General features: G+C 38.0%; 1 protein-coding gene across 1 annotated transcript in view; it reads right to left on the bottom strand.

The window, feature by feature from the left end:
* The window catches only part of LOC373215 (scavenger receptor cysteine-rich protein), a 60915-nt gene that overhangs the window by 37191 nt on the left and 4991 nt on the right, over window positions 1-18733 (bottom strand). The window contains exons 2-8 of the mRNA XM_030999845.1: window positions 10753-10896; window positions 9785-9976; window positions 8032-8172; window positions 4624-4932; window positions 3111-3431; window positions 1826-1947; window positions 443-644 (exon numbers count right to left, since the gene is read on the bottom strand). Coding sequence (XP_030855705.1) covers window positions 443-644; window positions 1826-1947; window positions 3111-3431; window positions 4624-4932; window positions 8032-8172; window positions 9785-9976; window positions 10753-10876 — 1411 coding nt within the window. The 5' untranslated portion in view covers window positions 10877-10896. The remainder of the gene's footprint in view (window positions 1-442; window positions 645-1825; window positions 1948-3110; window positions 3432-4623; window positions 4933-8031; window positions 8173-9784; window positions 9977-10752; window positions 10897-18733) is intronic.

Here is an 18733-nt window from a genome sequence, read left to right as displayed (position 1 = left end):
TGCTTTTAAAGGAGATTGACAGCTACAAAGAACAGCAAAAAATTGTCTTTCACTGTAAGACATACTTGCGTTCAGGTTTAAGAGCAAATCAGCTGTACATCAACAAGTTTACTCACATGTTGTTTTCATATATACACTTGAAATATCTCTTGCCAGAAGAAGAATTGAAAACTCATATTGTGAACAAAAGACTAGTGCCTAACCAAAAACAGTACAGAGCTAAACAATTTGGGGTGATTTGTCCACTTGAAAACAGAAAATGAAAAACTTTGATGATACTGGTCCCTGTTTCATAAAACTTGTTATCAATAACAAAATGCGAAATTTCTATGACAAATTTGCTCTCAGCCAATCAGATGCCATGATTTCAGTAGCTCATAACAGTTATTGCAAGTTGTTATTGGTAGCATGTCTTATGAAACGGGGCCATGCATGGTTTTACTTGGTGGTCGACAAACAACGCCGGCATCCTCGTTGTGGTGGCAGTTGTGGGTATGGATGCCATTGCTCGCACAGTCCAGCAGGGAGGGCTCCGTGCCGTTACACTGCACATCATCCAGGAAGATCGGCAGGAAACCTGGACCAAAGATGGCGTTCCTGGCCGCAGCTGCAGCCGTTCCAAGTCCAAGCTGGCTACATATTACCTACAAATTTGTATTTTGTTTACAATGTAAAACATTAATCATTGTGTCCGTCACATTTGTCGCTAATTACTGTTAATACATGTACAGTCAAACCTGCTTTAGTGACCACCTGTCTATAAAGACCACTTATTGTCTTTCCCTTAGGCGGTGGCTGTAGACAGGTGTGACTGTATATGGAAAAGGGCCATTTTGTATCCATTTTCAATATAAGCAGCCTGTTTGTAGCCATTTGCTTGACAGTACCCACTTTGAGAGGCAACACAAAAGACAAGAACAAATCTTCTTGTCTAGTGGTATGGGATACACTACAAAATAGTGAAAATGGATAGAAAAAGATGGAAAAAATCAGAACAGACAGAAAATAGGGAGAGTCCATAACAATAGAGACATTGGCTTTATCTCACTGTGATAAAGAAATTAGTTCAAACATACATTACCTGTAGATGGACAAGTAAATGGACAAATTATTAACCCCCCCCCCCCCCCAAAAAAAAAAAATAAATAAATAAATAAATAAATAAATCATTTCCAAAGCAAAAACTCCATTCCTCTAAATCTGTCATCGATTGACGACACTGCAGAACTTCTCATGAAATTAAATGTGGTCAGTGGTGCAGGAATCAAGACTCTCAGGCTGGAGGGAAGCACAGGGGTTTGGGGTTTTCAAAGACAGTGACAAGCCAAGCAACAAGGGTATCGCAGTTTAAATGGGAGGCACAAGTGCTAACTAAAATTCTCAGACGAGCAATAAAAAAAGGGGAGAGTATGGGAGTTCTGTTGGAAGATGGGGAGGCATTGAGGGAATATAATAATATTCTGTGTTTATATAGCGCTCAATACATCGATCCAACGATACTGTGCCAAAGCGCTTTACAGATATATTATTACCCCGGTCATCAGATTCAGGCTTACCCGCAAACAATGTACACACATTTTCCACTCCCTGGGGAGCATTCCAGCCAGTCAAGCGCACACTTGCTTGTCCAACCATATGAACTTTCGCATCTTACCGGGTACCCATTTAACACCTGGGTGGAGAGTAGCAAGTGCAGGTAAATATCTTGCCAAAGGATATTAGTGCCGTGTTGGGAATCGAACCCTCGACCATCGCATCTCCAGTCAAGTGCCTTAAACCATTCGACCACGACACTCCCACATAAATATATAATACGAAGCCATACCTGAGCTTCCTCCAAATCCCAACTGTCGTCGCAAACTGTTCCCCATTGTCCGTTATACTGGATTTCAACACGTCCTTCAAAGATGTGGTTACCGTTGACTAGTCGAGCAGCTTTGCTGATGTCTAGATAAGGATGACCAAGAGATAACTAGTTTGTTAGTGTCCGTATCATTCACTTAACTCCTTCTATACCATGAATTAAGTTTCTAGAGTAAACATTTGATTGTTTCAATTCGTTGCTAAATTAGGCTTCAAACATTTTTTGTGAGAGTTGATTTTAAATTCTGTTTTGGGAAGAATTTAAAATGACTTGCTTAGACGATCAAAGTGTTCAACACTCAAGTTGTTTGGCAGTATTAGGCGTGCATAGCATGGGAGGGGTTGAGCAATTAGAGCATTTGCTAGAGTTGTTTTTGACATCACTATATAGACTAGGTGATGTGGATCATTCACTTTACTCCTTCCATACCATGAATTAACTTTATACAGTAAATTTTTATTTCTTTGTTTCGTTGCTAAATTGGGCTTCAAACATTTGTCATGAGAGTTAATTTTAAATTCTGTTTTGGGAAGAATTTAAATAGACATGCTTAGACGATCAAAGTGTTCAACACTCGAGTTGTTTAGCAGTATTTGCCGTACATAGCATGGGAGGGGTTGAGCAATGAGAGCATTTGCTAGAGTTGTTTTTGACATCACTATATAGACAAGGTGACGTGGATCATTCACTTAACTCCTTCCACACCATGAATTAACTTGATACAGTAAATTTTTATTTCTTTGTTTCGTTGCTAAATTGGGCTTCAAACATTTGTCATGAGAGTTAATTTTAAATTCTGTTTTGGGAAGAATTTAAAATGACTTGCTTAGAAGATCAAAGTGTTCAACACTCGAGTTGTTTGGCAGTATTAGGCGTGCATAGCATAGGAGGGGTTGAGCAATTAGAATATTTGCTGGAGAAATTAGAATATTTCTGGCATCACTATATAGACTAGTTGACGTGGATTTGACTCAAGAACGTTTCCTTGCTCGAGGAAGAGAGATACTAAACTTAAGCAAGATAGATACACCTACTTCTTTTTCCTTGATAGAATTCAAAGTATCATACCATAAATCTGGGCTCCACAAAATCAATATTAAATATTTAGTTGCCTAGTTGGTAGAATTTCTTTCCAGGCAAAGACATCGGACTTGTAAAAGTCAAAAGTACTTTCCATTAATAGGACAATATGCTAGTCCATGTGGAAAGGGCCCAAGTGTCCTACAAATTCCCTAGGGATACGTACCTGGAGGACCGCAGGAAACACCAACTACACCAAGGTTGCCATCACAGTTCACTTGGTTCATGATCCCAAAGCTGCAGTCGCTAAGTGTCCTCTCCTCTCCAATACACTGTGGGTGCGCCATGAAGTCCTCATCCCCAGACAGAGGACCAAACCTGTCCAGATTATTGGTCATGACCTCAACGACCTCCCCAAACCCAAGGGTCCTGCAGATGACTGTGGCGTCCTCCTCCGTCCAGTCATCATCGCAGATCGGCCGGGATTTACCACCGATCACTACCTCCACCCTGCCTTCCAAGGGGGTCGTCCCGTTCCTGAGAACCACTAAAGAAAAAGAGAAACATGTTGCTCAAACTTCTCACGCAATCAAAGGATAGGGAGAAGGTTGAGTTCAGGGGGGTGTTTCACAAAGATCCTAAGTTGAATTTATCTCAAAGTTGGACTTAATAATTATGGAAAGCCGTTAGCATCTTTGAAAGTATTTTGTAAAAGTTATTTTAAAAGGCATAAAATGTTGATTCAAATCATTCATATTTTCTACTATCATGGTAGATTTCATGTTCTCGATGTGGAATTTATTAAAAATCTAAAATACTTGAATTTTTGCTTTTGAATATAGTTCATTATAAGGCTACAAATGGCTCTCCATAACATCTTAGTCCAACTTAGAGTTAAGTTTGACTTAAAATCTTTGTGGAACACCCCCCTTGTATAGATGAAAGATAATTTGTGAGCTTTCTCTTTCCTTCTATGTCACTTGGGAGATTACAATAGTAGAAATGTTCCCTAGTTGTAAAGGACTGATCTTCAAATACCCTCATACATTGGGGTTGTAATTATTTAATATGATGCAATATAGCTGAGAAACTCGGACCAAACTTTCTTGCCACATGCATGTGTAGTCCCATTTCTGTGCAAACTGCATGTTGATTACAGCATGCTGAGTAAATTTCCTATCCTTCTGATGATTCCAAAATCTCACATTATATGTGTCCGGACATCTAACTTTTGGAGCACTGTGTTCTTTGTCATTGGATTTAAGGCAAAATATGCATTAAGCCGCGATGAAACCTGGGGGTATTATAAGATAGACAATTATATCTTGCAAATGGATTCATGAAAATTTACATATCAAAATCGTTCTACATACAGTTTTGGTACGCATCCAGGTAACCAACCTGTCCGGACACACATCATATGGGTATACCACATGATTAACCTTTCAAATAACTTCTAGTCAGTTTACTCACCAATACTTTCTTTCATGATATAACTAGGAAACCACTGCTGAAGTTAGGGATTTGATTAGTTTTACAGATGAGGTGTGGCTAGATCATAATATTGCCTGTTTAAAAAGGGCATTAACTCATAATATTAGGTTTTAATTAAAGTTCTTTATTTACGGAGTGCAGTGCAAGTCAAAATTGTCTTTACAAACTCATTTACTTTAACACACAGTTAACGACCTTCCGACCCTGAACAACTAATAAGTACATTAGTATATCCTCAAACTTACCTGGCAGGGAGCAGGAGGTACTAGCCCTGCCGCTATCACATGCATATGCACCAACGCCATCAGCTATGGTTGAATTAATCTGGCATCTGAACAGCTTGGACTCCCCTCCGGTGCAGTTGACATTGCCGTACGAGAAGGTGAAGCCTTCCTCCTCTACGACAACGCTGGTGGCCCCCAAACTATTGCCATAGCCCAGCGTCTGACACACTACCTCCGCGTCCCTTATGGCCCAGTTATCGCTGCAAAGAGGGGTCCAGGTCTTGTTGATTGCAATCTGAACCTCTCCTTCGTACTTATTGCTGAGTCGGACTGTGGGAGAAATATGAGAAATATAAAGATGACCATGAAGAGTTAGAATGGTTGCCATTGTTTTCATTCCACTAAGTTGTCGTAACACACAATCAACCAAGCAAGAATCAACTCGGGTAAAGAAACAGTTGGAGAGCGCAACAAAATATTCAATGAAGAACCTGGGAAAATAATGTACGTAGCTGAACAGAGGTACTCAATATAAAAGAAAATAACTCAGGGAAGTCCATTGTGCTCTCATCTATTGGCCTGCAGCAGACCTCACTTGATCGGAAAATATCTGAAAGAGGGACTGAGAAGTGTGAATGTAAGAATCCAGAAAGAAGAAGAACCATAGCTCAAAGGTGAACCAATAGGAATGATATGGGATGAGGATGATCGAGTCAGGTGCAATGTCCTGAATAATAAGGAAGGGTGGACAAGAGAGACATGAGCTGGGTGGAGCTGATGAAGAGAAAACTGAAATCAAATAGAAATTCTGCTGTAAGTAACGGGAAAAAGCGTGAAAAATCTTGAAGAAAGAAGAACGTGAAAGTTAAACTTTAATTACAACCTCCCCATTTTAGGAAAGCAATTTTTTTTTTCCTGAATAATAATGAAGGATAGATGATGAAAAGAAAAAGGCAATGAGATAGAGGATGGACCCCTGTGAGGAAAACAGCAGACCTGTTTACTAATTTTATGCAAAGATTTCTCTCAAAGACTGAACAGCTTGCTAGAGGCTTGCCTGACATAGCAAATGATTAAATGCAAAGTGAATTCTTCTACATTCATTCCTCCTTTTTACATGTTATACCACCTCCTCCTGCACTTCCATAAATTCTCCCATCCTCTTCATTCTCCTTTTTTCCAATCGCTTATTTCGATCCCCTTCTAAATTTTCACTCCTTTCTCTTCTCCCCTCCCTCCCATTCATCTACTATAGCTGATCTCCTCTTCTCCCCTCTCCTCCTCTTCTTTCCTCCTCCTCCTACTCCTCCTCTTCCTCCTCCTCCTCCTCCTCCTCCTCCTCCTCCTCTTCTTCTTATCTTCTTCTTCTTCTGTCTCTCCATCAGCAAAACAAGATCAAATTAAAGGTTACTCACATTTTAAGTCATACAGGTGTGCGCCTCTCTAATGGGTAACTTTTTCACAAAAAATCCCTAAAAATGGGTCACATGGGTCCCATATTTAACAAAAATAACCCTAAATATGGCTCCGCTTTTTCAAATTTTTGAAAATCGTCAGGGTTTCTGCCATGAAAACACCTAATGATTTTGAAAAATGGGCTTTACTTCAAAAAAAATCCACCAAAATGACCCTTAAAAATGGGTAGGGGTTTCAACGCTTCAGCGGCACACCCCCTTGGAAAAAAAAAAACTAATCTGAGTACGTACCCCCCCCCCCCCCCTCCCACTTGGATTAAATCTAGTAACGGACTGTTGTGATTCTGATATAACATATTAAACCCCCAAAACTACACAAGCAAATCAACAGCACAAAATGAAGCGGCTGTGTACAATCATTGCCGCAGCCAGGTCAGGTCGGCGGCGGAGCTTCCTGGAGTTAGCCTCATCCCTGGAGTTAGCTGACCCTAGTGTGACTTTGTACAGGCAATGCTGACTGCGCCCCGAGCGTAGGGCGACAAGCCAGGCAGCAACAGCCTACCACAGGATCAGCAGCCGCGGGCCAATATACCACAAAGCTAGGCTTAGTGAAATCAACATTAATACATTGTTATTCTCTTTCACCCCTTGTTGAAACATAAGCATCATAAAATAAACTACATTCTCAACCACTCATGCAATCTAAATGACAAGAGAGAAAAAAGTAGATGTTATAACGTTACCCAATGTTTTTCAATTCGCCGATCGCGAAGAGCTGATGAATCTCGGATGAAAACTAGTTCGGGCCGCGGCTAGCTGGGTGGTTAAGGGACTCGGGTGGGGTGCACGGCCGGATGGATGCATTTGAGGAATCTAGGGGGTGCTTGCGTGTTCAAACCCCCACCCACCCCCCCCCCCCCCCCCCCCCCCCCTCTTGGCAAACAGGGGGTTTCTTTTAGAATTTTAAAGACACCCTTTATCTGTGTTATATCTATGACCCCCCCCCCCCCCCCCCCCGGCAAAAAGAAGTTTAAATGTGTTGTTTTTTTCCCTCTTAGGGGGAGTAGATGTTGAAGAAAAAAGAGTTATGTTACCTTCGATAAAGTGGAAATAAATAAACTTGTAACTTGAAACTTGAAATAATTTCTCACGAATCGGGCAAAAAAACAACAACAAAAAAGTGACAACTAGTTGCCCGAATATCGGAATCTGCATAAATAAAATTACTGGTAAGGTGGGGCGGCACACCCGGCCCCTCTTCATCCCCCTCCCTTTATGTGTTTCTCCTCCCCCACCACAAGGCCTCCGGCCTCCTCCTCCCAAGCCCCCCCCCCCCCTCCACCCTCTTCCTCCTCCTCCCAAGCCCCCCCCCCCCCCCCTCCACCCTCCTCCTCCTCCTCCCCACCCCGACCCGGCCCCATACCCGTCCGTAAATTGGCCAAGGCCTATAACAATGACGTGTTACGATAATTATATAATAATTATGTTAACAATAATGATAATAATAATAAAGATGATGATGATAATAATAATAATAATAATAATATTGATAATAACAATAAAAAATAACAATAATGATAACAATATTGACAATGAAAGTGATAATAACAAGAATAACTATTTATATTAATCAATATTGGGTTCTTGTATATTGCTAATGTCTGTCAGATTTGACTCTCCTAGCTGGCGTTCCACAATTTTGATTGAAAGTCACTATGAACATCACGGACAAAGAAGAGGACAAAATATACAGTTCCTCATTCTACTCTCAACAATATTGCTGTGGTAGAAAAAGTAACACCCCTTCACTGCTATTATGTAAAAATGTGTAGAACTGGTGTCACATAAATATTCACCTGTTCTACACATTTTTTCATAAGTGAAGGGATGTTCCTTTGTCTGCCACAGCAATTGTTGAGGGTAGAATGAGGAACTGTATATTTTGTCCTCTTTCTTTGTCCGTCATATTCACTGAGTGAGTATATATATATATATATATTTTTGTCATACTCACTTGGCGCCTCGCATATAACTCCTGCATCTTCAATGTGGCCACAGTTTTGGATCCCTAATCCATTATGATCACAGTCCAGGATCGTCCTCTCGGTCCCGTTACAGGCCACATTATCCAAATATATGGGACTCAACAGGTTACCTGCCAAATAATTAAACGTAAACAGCAATAAAAATCTATAAAATAGTTGGGTTTTTTTTAATCTTTATACGTGTACAATGTTATTTCTAATCTTCTTTTGCTTTACTGATGGCACGATCAAAAATTATGTAGAAGTTAATTCATGTCATAATGCATAAGTAAAACCATTAATATTGTTATTAATCTACGATTATTTGTTGTATCTATTAAAGAAAATGGAACTTATCGAACAAGCTACAAGCCAATTTCATACACAACCAAAATGGAGTCAGCTGTTGGATGCTAAGTTTTAAATCTTACATGTTTTTTGTAGGTTTTCACAATGAGTGAGTATTCAGAAATAGAGGATTTCGGTAGCACCATGTTATAGCTTTACTGAAAAGAGTAGTTTTGTTTTATATCGTCCATAAACAAAATTATAGAAGGTACTGAAAAAGTAGCACCCTTTAAAATATCAGTTTCATCTAAGAATATCACACTGAAAAAGCTGCCTACCAATTAAAAATACGTACCCACCCCCCCCCCCCCCAAAAAAAAAAAAAAAAAAAACGAAACACGAATTATGAACTAACTACAGTATATAAAACAAAACTGAAAATAACCCTTGAAAAAAAATTGAAGTTCTAAAAGTATGATCAGTTCTAGGGACAACGGAAATTATTTATCATTTGATTTATTATCTTTGTCATTATCATTTTGTTTATATTATAAAGTATCTATCTGAACCTAATAAATACCGTCATCCTAGTTTTTTTATTCTCATATGACAATCCTTTATCATCTTCATCATCAGTATCCTCACCGGTTGAGTCGCAAGTGTCATTATCATCATCATCATCATCATCATCATCATCATCATCATACTCATGATAATTGACGTCATCTTTGTTGCAACCAGCTCCATTATTACAGTAAATATCGTCATCACCGTCATTCTCATCCTAGTTTTCAAAACCATCATCTTCTTCACGATCACACATTATTATGAATATCATTGACATCAGTATGGTCATCTTTTGACCATTACCATAAAGAGACATCTTTATCAGGTGACTATTTATCGCGATCATCTTCTTCATTATTTACTTTATCATAAGTCTGATTATCATCATCGTATCATATCGGTGATGATGCCAATGGTTACTGTAATTACTACGACAACATTTTGAATTGAATTAAATTGAAGAAAATAAATTTAATTCAATTCAATTCAAACTAAAGTCGAAGTCATTACAGTAACCATCGACCTCACCGATACGTTCGTCACCATTATTATATAATATATCTATAATCTTTGTCATCATTTTTATATAATTATTATCCATCAATATTAACGTCATCAACGTCACATTGTCGCATCCTCTTTCTCATCAAGAAACATCCTCATCATCGCCACAATAATAAACACCATGCACCATAAGTATCGTGATCACTGAAATCGCCATCGGTTTATGGCTATAATTTTCAGTCTTCATCACCATCATGAGTTCAATCATCATCATTATCGTCACCCTGATCGACAACGGCATCGTAGCCATAGTCTTAACCCTCCCTTTGTCGTCATCATCATCATAATATCGTCATCATCACCCGCATCATCATCGACGCTTACCATCGGGTATAGTCATGCTGCCTCCCGATACTGCTTGCCCCGCCGCGAAGCCGAACTCCCGACAGACCACGCTAGCATCGACATCATCCCAGTCATCGTCGCACACGGTCCCCCACCGTCCTTCGCTCAGGATCTCGACCCTGCCCATGAACGGGCTGTTGATGTCGACGAGACGGACCGTCCCCGCTGGGTCTGTGATTGATTAATGAACATGATAGTATCGACTTGGGTCTCTTTTTCTTCATGTTTTATTACATTTTTTTAATGTCGAAAATCACCTTTATTCAATCTTAACAAAACGAACAATAATTATGAAGATCATGTACCAGTTCTATTTTGTTCAGTTTTCTCTACTAAAATTCCTCTCATCTAGTACATCGTTTAATGCACAAGTGCAAGTGGAACAAAACAAAAATAATATTTGCTAGCCAAAATCGAAGAATAGCATATTGAAGAACATATTCCGGGTAATTAAGATGCCTGATTTGTAATGCATATTGTACTCCCGTCGTAAATAGTTTTCTATTGTTTGTTTGAATTTGAACGTAAGGTATAATACAAAATATTCAAACAATAATAACTTCATGCCAAAAGGTCATTTACATTCATATAATAACGAATTTAACATTTCTATAACAAATTATTATAAATTTAAAGTATATATTATCCGAACTATCTGTGGAAAAGTGCAGGAGACCGCAATCATAAGCGATGCTTGACTAGGATGGCGGCCTCAAAGAAAAATGTTGTTGTGAATATAGTGCTTACCATTCCATCATATTATCATAACTATCTCTTCTGCTTTAATTTGGAGGCTATTCATCGTGAATCACAAAAATTAAAAAATTAAAAACATGCATGTGGTTTTTCATCTGCTATCAAATAATATATTCTTATCTTTCATAGAACCTTCCATATTTTATTTTATTGTCACCTCTCTTTCCTTTTCCTAGTCTTATGCAACTTACTAATTGCTTCTCCTTGACATGAGTGAACGAAAGCGACGATGGCTAACGATACGACCACGATTACGGACGTCATTTTCTCGTAATCGTTCCCTGACGAGCAAAACGATGACGGGTACTTGACCATAAAGTTCCGACCGGGAATATCTGCCAAACAAGAAAAAAAGGATTTATCTTTATTCTCACAAATATTATCAACTGTATAAAGTACGTCCGAGAAAGGAAAAAAAAATCCGAAAACATACGATTACTGTTAGCAAACTGAGCTGTATGAATAAACTTGGTCGTCGATTGCATATACACGTTTCACCATGCAACATTGTTTTTGAAATTGGCATTTTGAAATTCATTTGTGCCCGAATTTGATGAAACTGTTTGAACCAAAAAGTTGAAATATGAAAGCTTCAATAACGCATCAGATTTTGATGTACAGTTTAGATATGGTAAACTAAACAGACGAGCATAATCTTTAAAAGCGTAGCAGTCTCCAAACGAGTTATCAATACAGGTTCTTAAATATGTATACAGTCTAATAAGTAATAACTGCAAACAGATTATAGAATTATTTTTTTTTAAATTCTTCTTACAACCCCTCGTCTTTTACGCTCCTGTATACCAATGAGCACAACTAAGCTTTCATGAGACACAAGGTTTTAGAAGTAAAAGCAAATGAACTTTCAGTGCTTAGTAACAGTGCATTTAGTTATGTGGTCCATTAGAAGAATATCATCACGTTTTGAGGCTTCTAAATGCTTTTTTATTATTTGACGGTCTCTTCGTTCCTTTCCAAAGTAACAATATATAATTTAGAACTTCACACGAAAAATATGGTTGGCCCCTTCCCCGCCCATTTATGTGCCCCCTCCATGAAAAAAATCCTGACTACGCTACTTGTATAAGCAGTACCACGAATAATACTGGATCGGTAAACCCAGGTTAAATAAAGACAAAAAATGGAAAGAATAAGTAAAGACAGATCTTGATATAATCGGCAATGGCCTATATACTCGTACTGGTGATAACTTGATTCAATGGTACGAGGTCATTGAAGTAGTTCAGGAAGTGGCATGCCCCAATTCCAACAAGAGGAAAACTACGAAAGGAAAAGGGAGGAGAATGAGTTTGTAGCTTGCACAAAAACCTTGGGCACTTGCATGAACCCGAAATACAAAGTTGGTCACTTTCTTTCTTTTAAAATGTTTGGTCACACCAAAAGAATCTAATACTTCAATCAGCACACCCATGCTACCCACTATCCGGTACCTAGCCTTTGCTTTAACTTGATTATATTATGTCCCGTATCTATTCTACAAAAATCGCTCTCCTTGCAGACTTTTTCCCGTAAAGCAAAAATGTATTTAATTGCTCGATATTGATACCCTCTCTTGTATTTATGTGTGAAATGAGCTCTTGTGGAATTCAATTCAATGACATGTTTGTATTTTGATCACTTACGTACATGCCTCAGCTGTTGCGAGTACCATATATGTATATTCCCAGGACAATGCTGTCGGATAAAGCTGTTGTTTGTTTGATGATTTTGCTTGTTTGTAATGATATGTACCCGCTGTCTATTTTAAAATTGTAGTACTTCGGTATTTTTATTATGTAACACAGACACATGCACAGCCCAGTTGAGGTAACTTTCTCTTTATAATTTAAACATGCCTTCCTATACTTAATTCTCTCCTCATTTTTTTTTTCTTCTCTCTGTTCCATTTACTATTTTTGTTCTTTCCTATCAACTTTCTGTTATATAAAATGTAATTTTCATAATAATATCTATAATGCTCTTTCGGTAACTGTGTTAATTTATTATGGGCGTTCCCAACTCAAGCTATGCTTTCCGGGTTTTCGCCTCCTTCCGTATCTGAATTATTTACTGTATACTCTATGTCGAAATAATTGTTACATATATCATGTACATAAACATTGTGTTTCATATTGAACTGTTGAGAAGGAAATAAATGTTAATAAATACAAAATACAAATAAGAATACTTAGTGTTCTTTTGGCTTAAAGATAAAGACCGGTAGTGATAACATTGCGGTTCACTGGTTTTGGGTGCAACATATCCATTCAATATTGTTTAAATATTGCCTTCACGGGTTTAGATGACAGTACTTCAACCTTAATTCGCAAAAAAAGCAGCAATAAATGCCCAAATGTTCAATGTTGAAGTGCATTCGCCATATCTATCCAGGCCGGATCGATATGATGACTTACCAAATACACGTATATCAATTAGTAAGCGGTTTCCCGGCAAAATTTGAATCATCACGTATTAGTCAAAACATATTCTTTCACATGATTGGTAACAAGAGCTTCCATTACACTTTTTGAGAGGTGGGCGTTTCCAATACTGGTCTATACCTTTAAATCTTGCCAGTTTATTAGCTTATATTATATATATATATATATATATATAATTTATATAGCACCTTTTATATAGTCCATCGTGTAATTTGTTGCAGAAAGTTTCCAACCTCTTTTCTCCAATCTCATTTTCTCTATATTTAATTTTCTTTCCCTTTCCTGGTCTATTTTTGGTTATCGTTCATATATTTCGAGAGTATAGTTGTAAGGTCTTTCCGATCCAACCCTTGTGCTTTTAGGATTGATGCCTTCTTTCATATAACTGTCAATGTGCTCATTAAACGTGCTTATGTTTTTTTATGTATACACGAAAGTATTAAATAAATGTTAGAATATTGTTGATATGAAAAAAGAGATGGACAAAATAAATGTTACTGTGAATTGAACTTTCTTAGTTGATATATAAAGCTCGGGTTCACAATGTGTACCTTCCCATTCCTCCATCACATAGGCCTAGTCTTTGCAATCCTTTCAACCCAATTTAAGTCGGTTAATTCATAAAAATTTCAAAAGTTGTCTGATGAAAACGTCCCGTCTTATTATGCAGCCTATTACCGATTTTGACACTTTACTGTGGTAAAACTGACCTTTTTTCTTATAAAAATATACTTGTTAACGGCAATTAACAGCCTGAATCTAAAATAGTAGGTGCCGACAATTTCTACATTAGTTTATGATTCGCGTTTATGTCTATGTAGTATAACGATATTTCCGCGTAGCATATTAAGCTCAGGCAGTTAAACAGTACGATTATCCGCAGATAATGCTATAAGGAAATACTGGGGGAAATTAGACTGACTGTGAATTTACATGTGGTGTTAACGTTCAAAGCCAGGAGTGAGCTCGTCGGACACCTCCCCCCCCCCCCCCCCCCCCCTTCGTTTTTTTTTATATCCAGGATGGTTTCAATACATGCAAAGGGTCTACGTACGATACGAGAAAAGGTCACAGTACCCATCCTGGCTCTTGCGATCACTAAAGTAATAGTCTGATTTTCAGACCCTTGTACCGAATGGTCGTACGTTTTGTAATGCGCAAAGATTCAATCAGTTTTATTTGGGCCATTACAAGAATTGGGGTATCGATTGTTATTACCAAAGAAGAAGAAAAAAGTCAGACAGTCTCTCAATAGTGTCTGACAGCTAATGAAGTCTAGAAGGTATACGGGTTTTCTTGCATAATTTGAACATTAGGAAACTACTAGCGTTTACATTTCACAGATAGGACATACGTGACATTATTCGTAATTCCTGCAAAGTTCTACATAAACTGATGTTGGCTGCAATTGGGACATAGTACCTTTAAATTGCAAAATGATTATTCCATTATGCCCGCCTCTATATCACCAAAAGCAGCCATGTTGGATGACTAAGCCCATTATCTCCTTCATAATCCCGCATTGAATGATGTACATTGTACAGCGGATTTCCTACCACTTCCTTGCATTTCGGAAGTGCTTTGCCTATCTTGGCTTTCCATTGTTAAACCTCACATTTGACCATCTGATTGCTATCTTCATGTTAGCTTGAATTTATCGCAGGTAAATTACATATAGAAGTGTGATTGCGAAAAGGGGAATGGTTTCCAAACTGAATCGTTTCGCAATATCGGTGGCAATCACGAGATATTCCGAGAATTAGAGTGATAATGATAGCCAGAGCGGTTGGATATGTTAGTGTCGATGCGTGATTGTATCTACCGTCCTCGTTCACGGGAGAGACAGAGATACGGATAGAGAGAGAGAGAGAGAGAGAGAGAGAGAAGGTGAGAGAAAGAAAAAGAGACAGACACAGAAACCGAGAGATAGACCTGCCAATATTGTCAATTGAAATGAAGGTGCTCAAATATTGAGGAACTCAGTAAGAGAACTATCCACACAAAAACGCATAATAGCTCTGTTTTACAAAAGTAACAATAATACCGTGTGAGTCAAAAAAAGTTTACACCTAGAGAATTTCTAATTATTTAAAAAATCATCTATGAACAGTAAAGTATTATACATCTTATGAAAGAGTATTTTATCCCAAATCATTCGGTATCATTTTTGTGTGGTATGTGTTCACACTTGGATGAACATGAAGCATTGTTTGCGAGAGTGAAAAATCGACTTGCGCCAAAGTGATGCCTACACAAAAAAGCATAATAGCTCTGTTTTTACAAAAGTAACAATAATAGTGACATTCGCGTACAGCCTTTGAGAAAGAGAAAGAAAAAGAGACAGACACAGAAACCGAGAGATAGACGTGCCAATATTGTCAATTAAAATGAAGGTGCATAAATAGTGCGGAACTCAAAAGAGAACTATCCACACAAAAATGCATAATAGCTCTGTTTTTACAAAAGTAACAATAATAGTAACATCCGCATACAGCCTTTTGATATTACCTTTCAAAGCACGTTATACCAGGGCCTATTTTACCCCAGTCATGGACATGACTTAGGAATAGCCATGCCGGGGAACGAACCCAAGACCTTCGCATAGCTTGTCAAGTGTTTAAACCAACCGACCACGACACCTCAACATTATGCGTACTTTATTTACAGTCAGTTATAAATGGGAATTCAATTCAGTACTATTCAATTCAATTTTTGGGGTTAATTAGACAAATTATATCATCACAACCAAATGTCTGCATTTTGATAGACTGTCACATGAAAAAATGGTGAGATTGCAACATGTATGTGTCCAAGTAATACAAACATATTATAATCTGGCATAAGTACACATGAACTCCAGATAATATTGTGTATGAAGAGTTTGTCATTAACCCTGTTCAGGTATAATTTATATCGCGAAAAAATAACTAAGATTTTGTGTGATGTCATTTTTTGTAGATTGATTTTGAAAGAATGAAACTGAATAAGAATATTTTGAATGACAAAATGTCTGGTAACTTACTCAAATTCGCCTTTGAGTTACATTATATGCTGATTAGTCACACATTTACTTAGGTTGTTTAGTTATGACTATTTCAGATTTCAGATGTTCTAACTCGACCACTCCCTCTCCTGTAATGTAAGTAAAGGTGGTTTTAGTGCTACACAAAAACTCCCGCTTGAAAATAATATACAGTATGGAGCAGTAGTTGCTTAAAATGATTGATGAACAGGCCTTGTCGACAGACATCATTTGATTAAATTTAAGTGAAGTAAGTAATGTGGTTATAAGTCAGTTACCATTTGGAAATGGATACAAATTTGTGACTGCACTAAAGAAAGTAATTTTCAATAATATGAAGTTATTTTTTCATTACAAATTGATTGACCAAAATTGAAAATGTATTATACAAGCAACGAATACTGAAAAGGATCTACGAAACAAAAGTTTACAGAGTAGACCTACATCTAAGTTTGAGAATAAGACAACAAATTTATAGTGCTTGATTTAACTGAGAGGGAAAAAAGGAAATCTCAGAAAAACTAGGCCTGTTGAGCGAGATTCCCAGTAATAGACCTATTCGTCTGTCCCCTGAATGCTTAAAGGTAAAGACCAGTTCTGGTGAAAGAAACGATGTGGAATCGATCAGAAAGGGTTGATCATTTAGCATACAAGTATTGGTGTGTACTGCAAGGTTCTGGAATCATCAAATGATAAGAAATCTAGCCCAGTCTTGGTAAAGTTACAAGCACTGTACGCAGAAAGATGTGTAGGACTACGCGACACGTGCGCGATATATATCCGGTCCGGATAAATATAATAATTTACCAAATATATCAATTAGTAGGCGGCTTCCTGGCAAAATATGAGGGCGTATCACTTATGAAAATAGAATGTAAAAACAGTATCTGGGAAATTCATTTCCAGTATTTCCTGTTTAAATTTGATACCAATCTAAAATGAATACAAAACATGAACCAGGATATGATATTGGTTTGGGTGTTTTTCCTCTCAGAAGCACATTCCACTCGTGATCGTGGATTTCCAGGGCATTTCATCATTTAAAAAATCATCAAAAGTAACTTCAGATAATATTTCGTGTAAGTACATTCATTTTAAGAATAAATGGCTTCAGAGGATTAAATTTCAGTTGAAGAAACAAACATTATGTCTACAAATACACAACGCACACCCTTACGCACGCACAAACACGCACCCTTACATACATGCAGGCGCGTACGCAACGGGGGGGGGATGGGGGTCGAACCCCCCCCCCCCTCATTTTTTTGTATGTGTATGTTTTGGAGGAACCCCCCCCCTCCCCTCAATGTTTTTTTCCTTCAATTTAAAGGTTACCGAAAAAATTTGACCTTACCCCCCCCCCCCCCAACTGAACGAAATATCGGTCAGCCAAATGTCCGGAACCCCCCCCCCCCCCCCCCCACCCCCCCCCCCCCAAAAAAAAAAAAAAAAGAAAAAAAAGTGCTTTTAAATGGTAGACACCAATCAAGTTGAATTTTGTATCAGAAATTTGTGGATATCATAAGCATTGGTGAAGTTGCATTAAAGGGATCCAGTAACTGAAATAATCCTTGATTTAGCTCACGCTGCAAAGATAATTATAAACCTTTAAGTCAGTCAGGAACTCCATAACTTTTTCAAGCCGATCGCCTGTCTGATTATCAAGATATTAATGATTGGAATTACAAATTTTGAAAACCGTTTACCGAACGGTTTTCATAACACTACAGTCTTTTGGGGAAAACGAGTATGGTAAAACCGGTCACTCAAAGATTTTTACTTTTTTGAGGCACTTCTTGATCATTTTGAAGCGCGATTTTTTTTAGGGCTTCAATATTACACCATATGACAGACACTGGTAACATGTAAGACCATGTATCTCAGATTTAACATTGTTAAACGATCCCTTTAACACTGTATTATTTTCTTCGATCACATAAACTATGATATGTAATGCATAAGACGAGCATGAGTATTGCACATTGCGCAATGAGATGCTTCATTTTCCTGACGTAGGACAGGCGCCAGTGACAGGTGCGGCTTTCGACACATCGTGTATGTATGACGTCATAGAAAAGTGATCGCAAAGTGAATAGTGCAACATTTTGTTGATTGGCGATTGGTATACAGAAATAACGCAATGCAAATGATGTCTCATGTACAAGGCATAATGTATAGTAATGCGAAATGCCCTTTGCCCACGATGAGTCACATTTTTTGCTGCGTCAACGACTTTTTTAGTCTTTGACGCAAGAAAGCGACATCGTATAAGAAGTGAATGAAAATGAATTTTGCAAACATTGCATTAAGGTAGTGGCTCATGGGCTTCATTAGCGCAGTCAACAACGCAATCAGATTAACGCTTCGTGTGCAACGGGCATATTAACTGCTTTTTAATCCGACTATATTGACCTTTCTTTTCAAACTTTCACATTACCTTGCTCTGTCCCACCCTCAAATAACTGACCTCGAATTTTTTCGGTGATGATCAAATCGGAAATGAGATAAGATTTCGATTTCCCGACTAAAGTTTCACCCAAGTTACATATTGGTGTTGGGTAACTGTTGATTTTTGGAACATGCAGTGGCCATGCAATTGAAAGATGTTACCAAACGATCTTAAACAAAGTGATTATTGTGAAGTTCTAGCGATTCAACTGTTTGTCTATAGAATTTCGAAACTACAATTGCTTTACAAGGAGAATAGAC

Source organism: Strongylocentrotus purpuratus, unplaced genomic scaffold, assembly GCF_000002235.5.
Source record: "Strongylocentrotus purpuratus isolate Spur 01 unplaced genomic scaffold, Spur_5.0 spur5_contig_861, whole genome shotgun sequence".
NCBI classification, from domain to species: domain Eukaryota; kingdom Metazoa; phylum Echinodermata; class Echinoidea; order Camarodonta; family Strongylocentrotidae; genus Strongylocentrotus; species Strongylocentrotus purpuratus.
The sequence above is the reverse complement of the archived record's forward strand: the minus strand, read 5'-3'. Positions and strand labels throughout refer to the sequence as shown.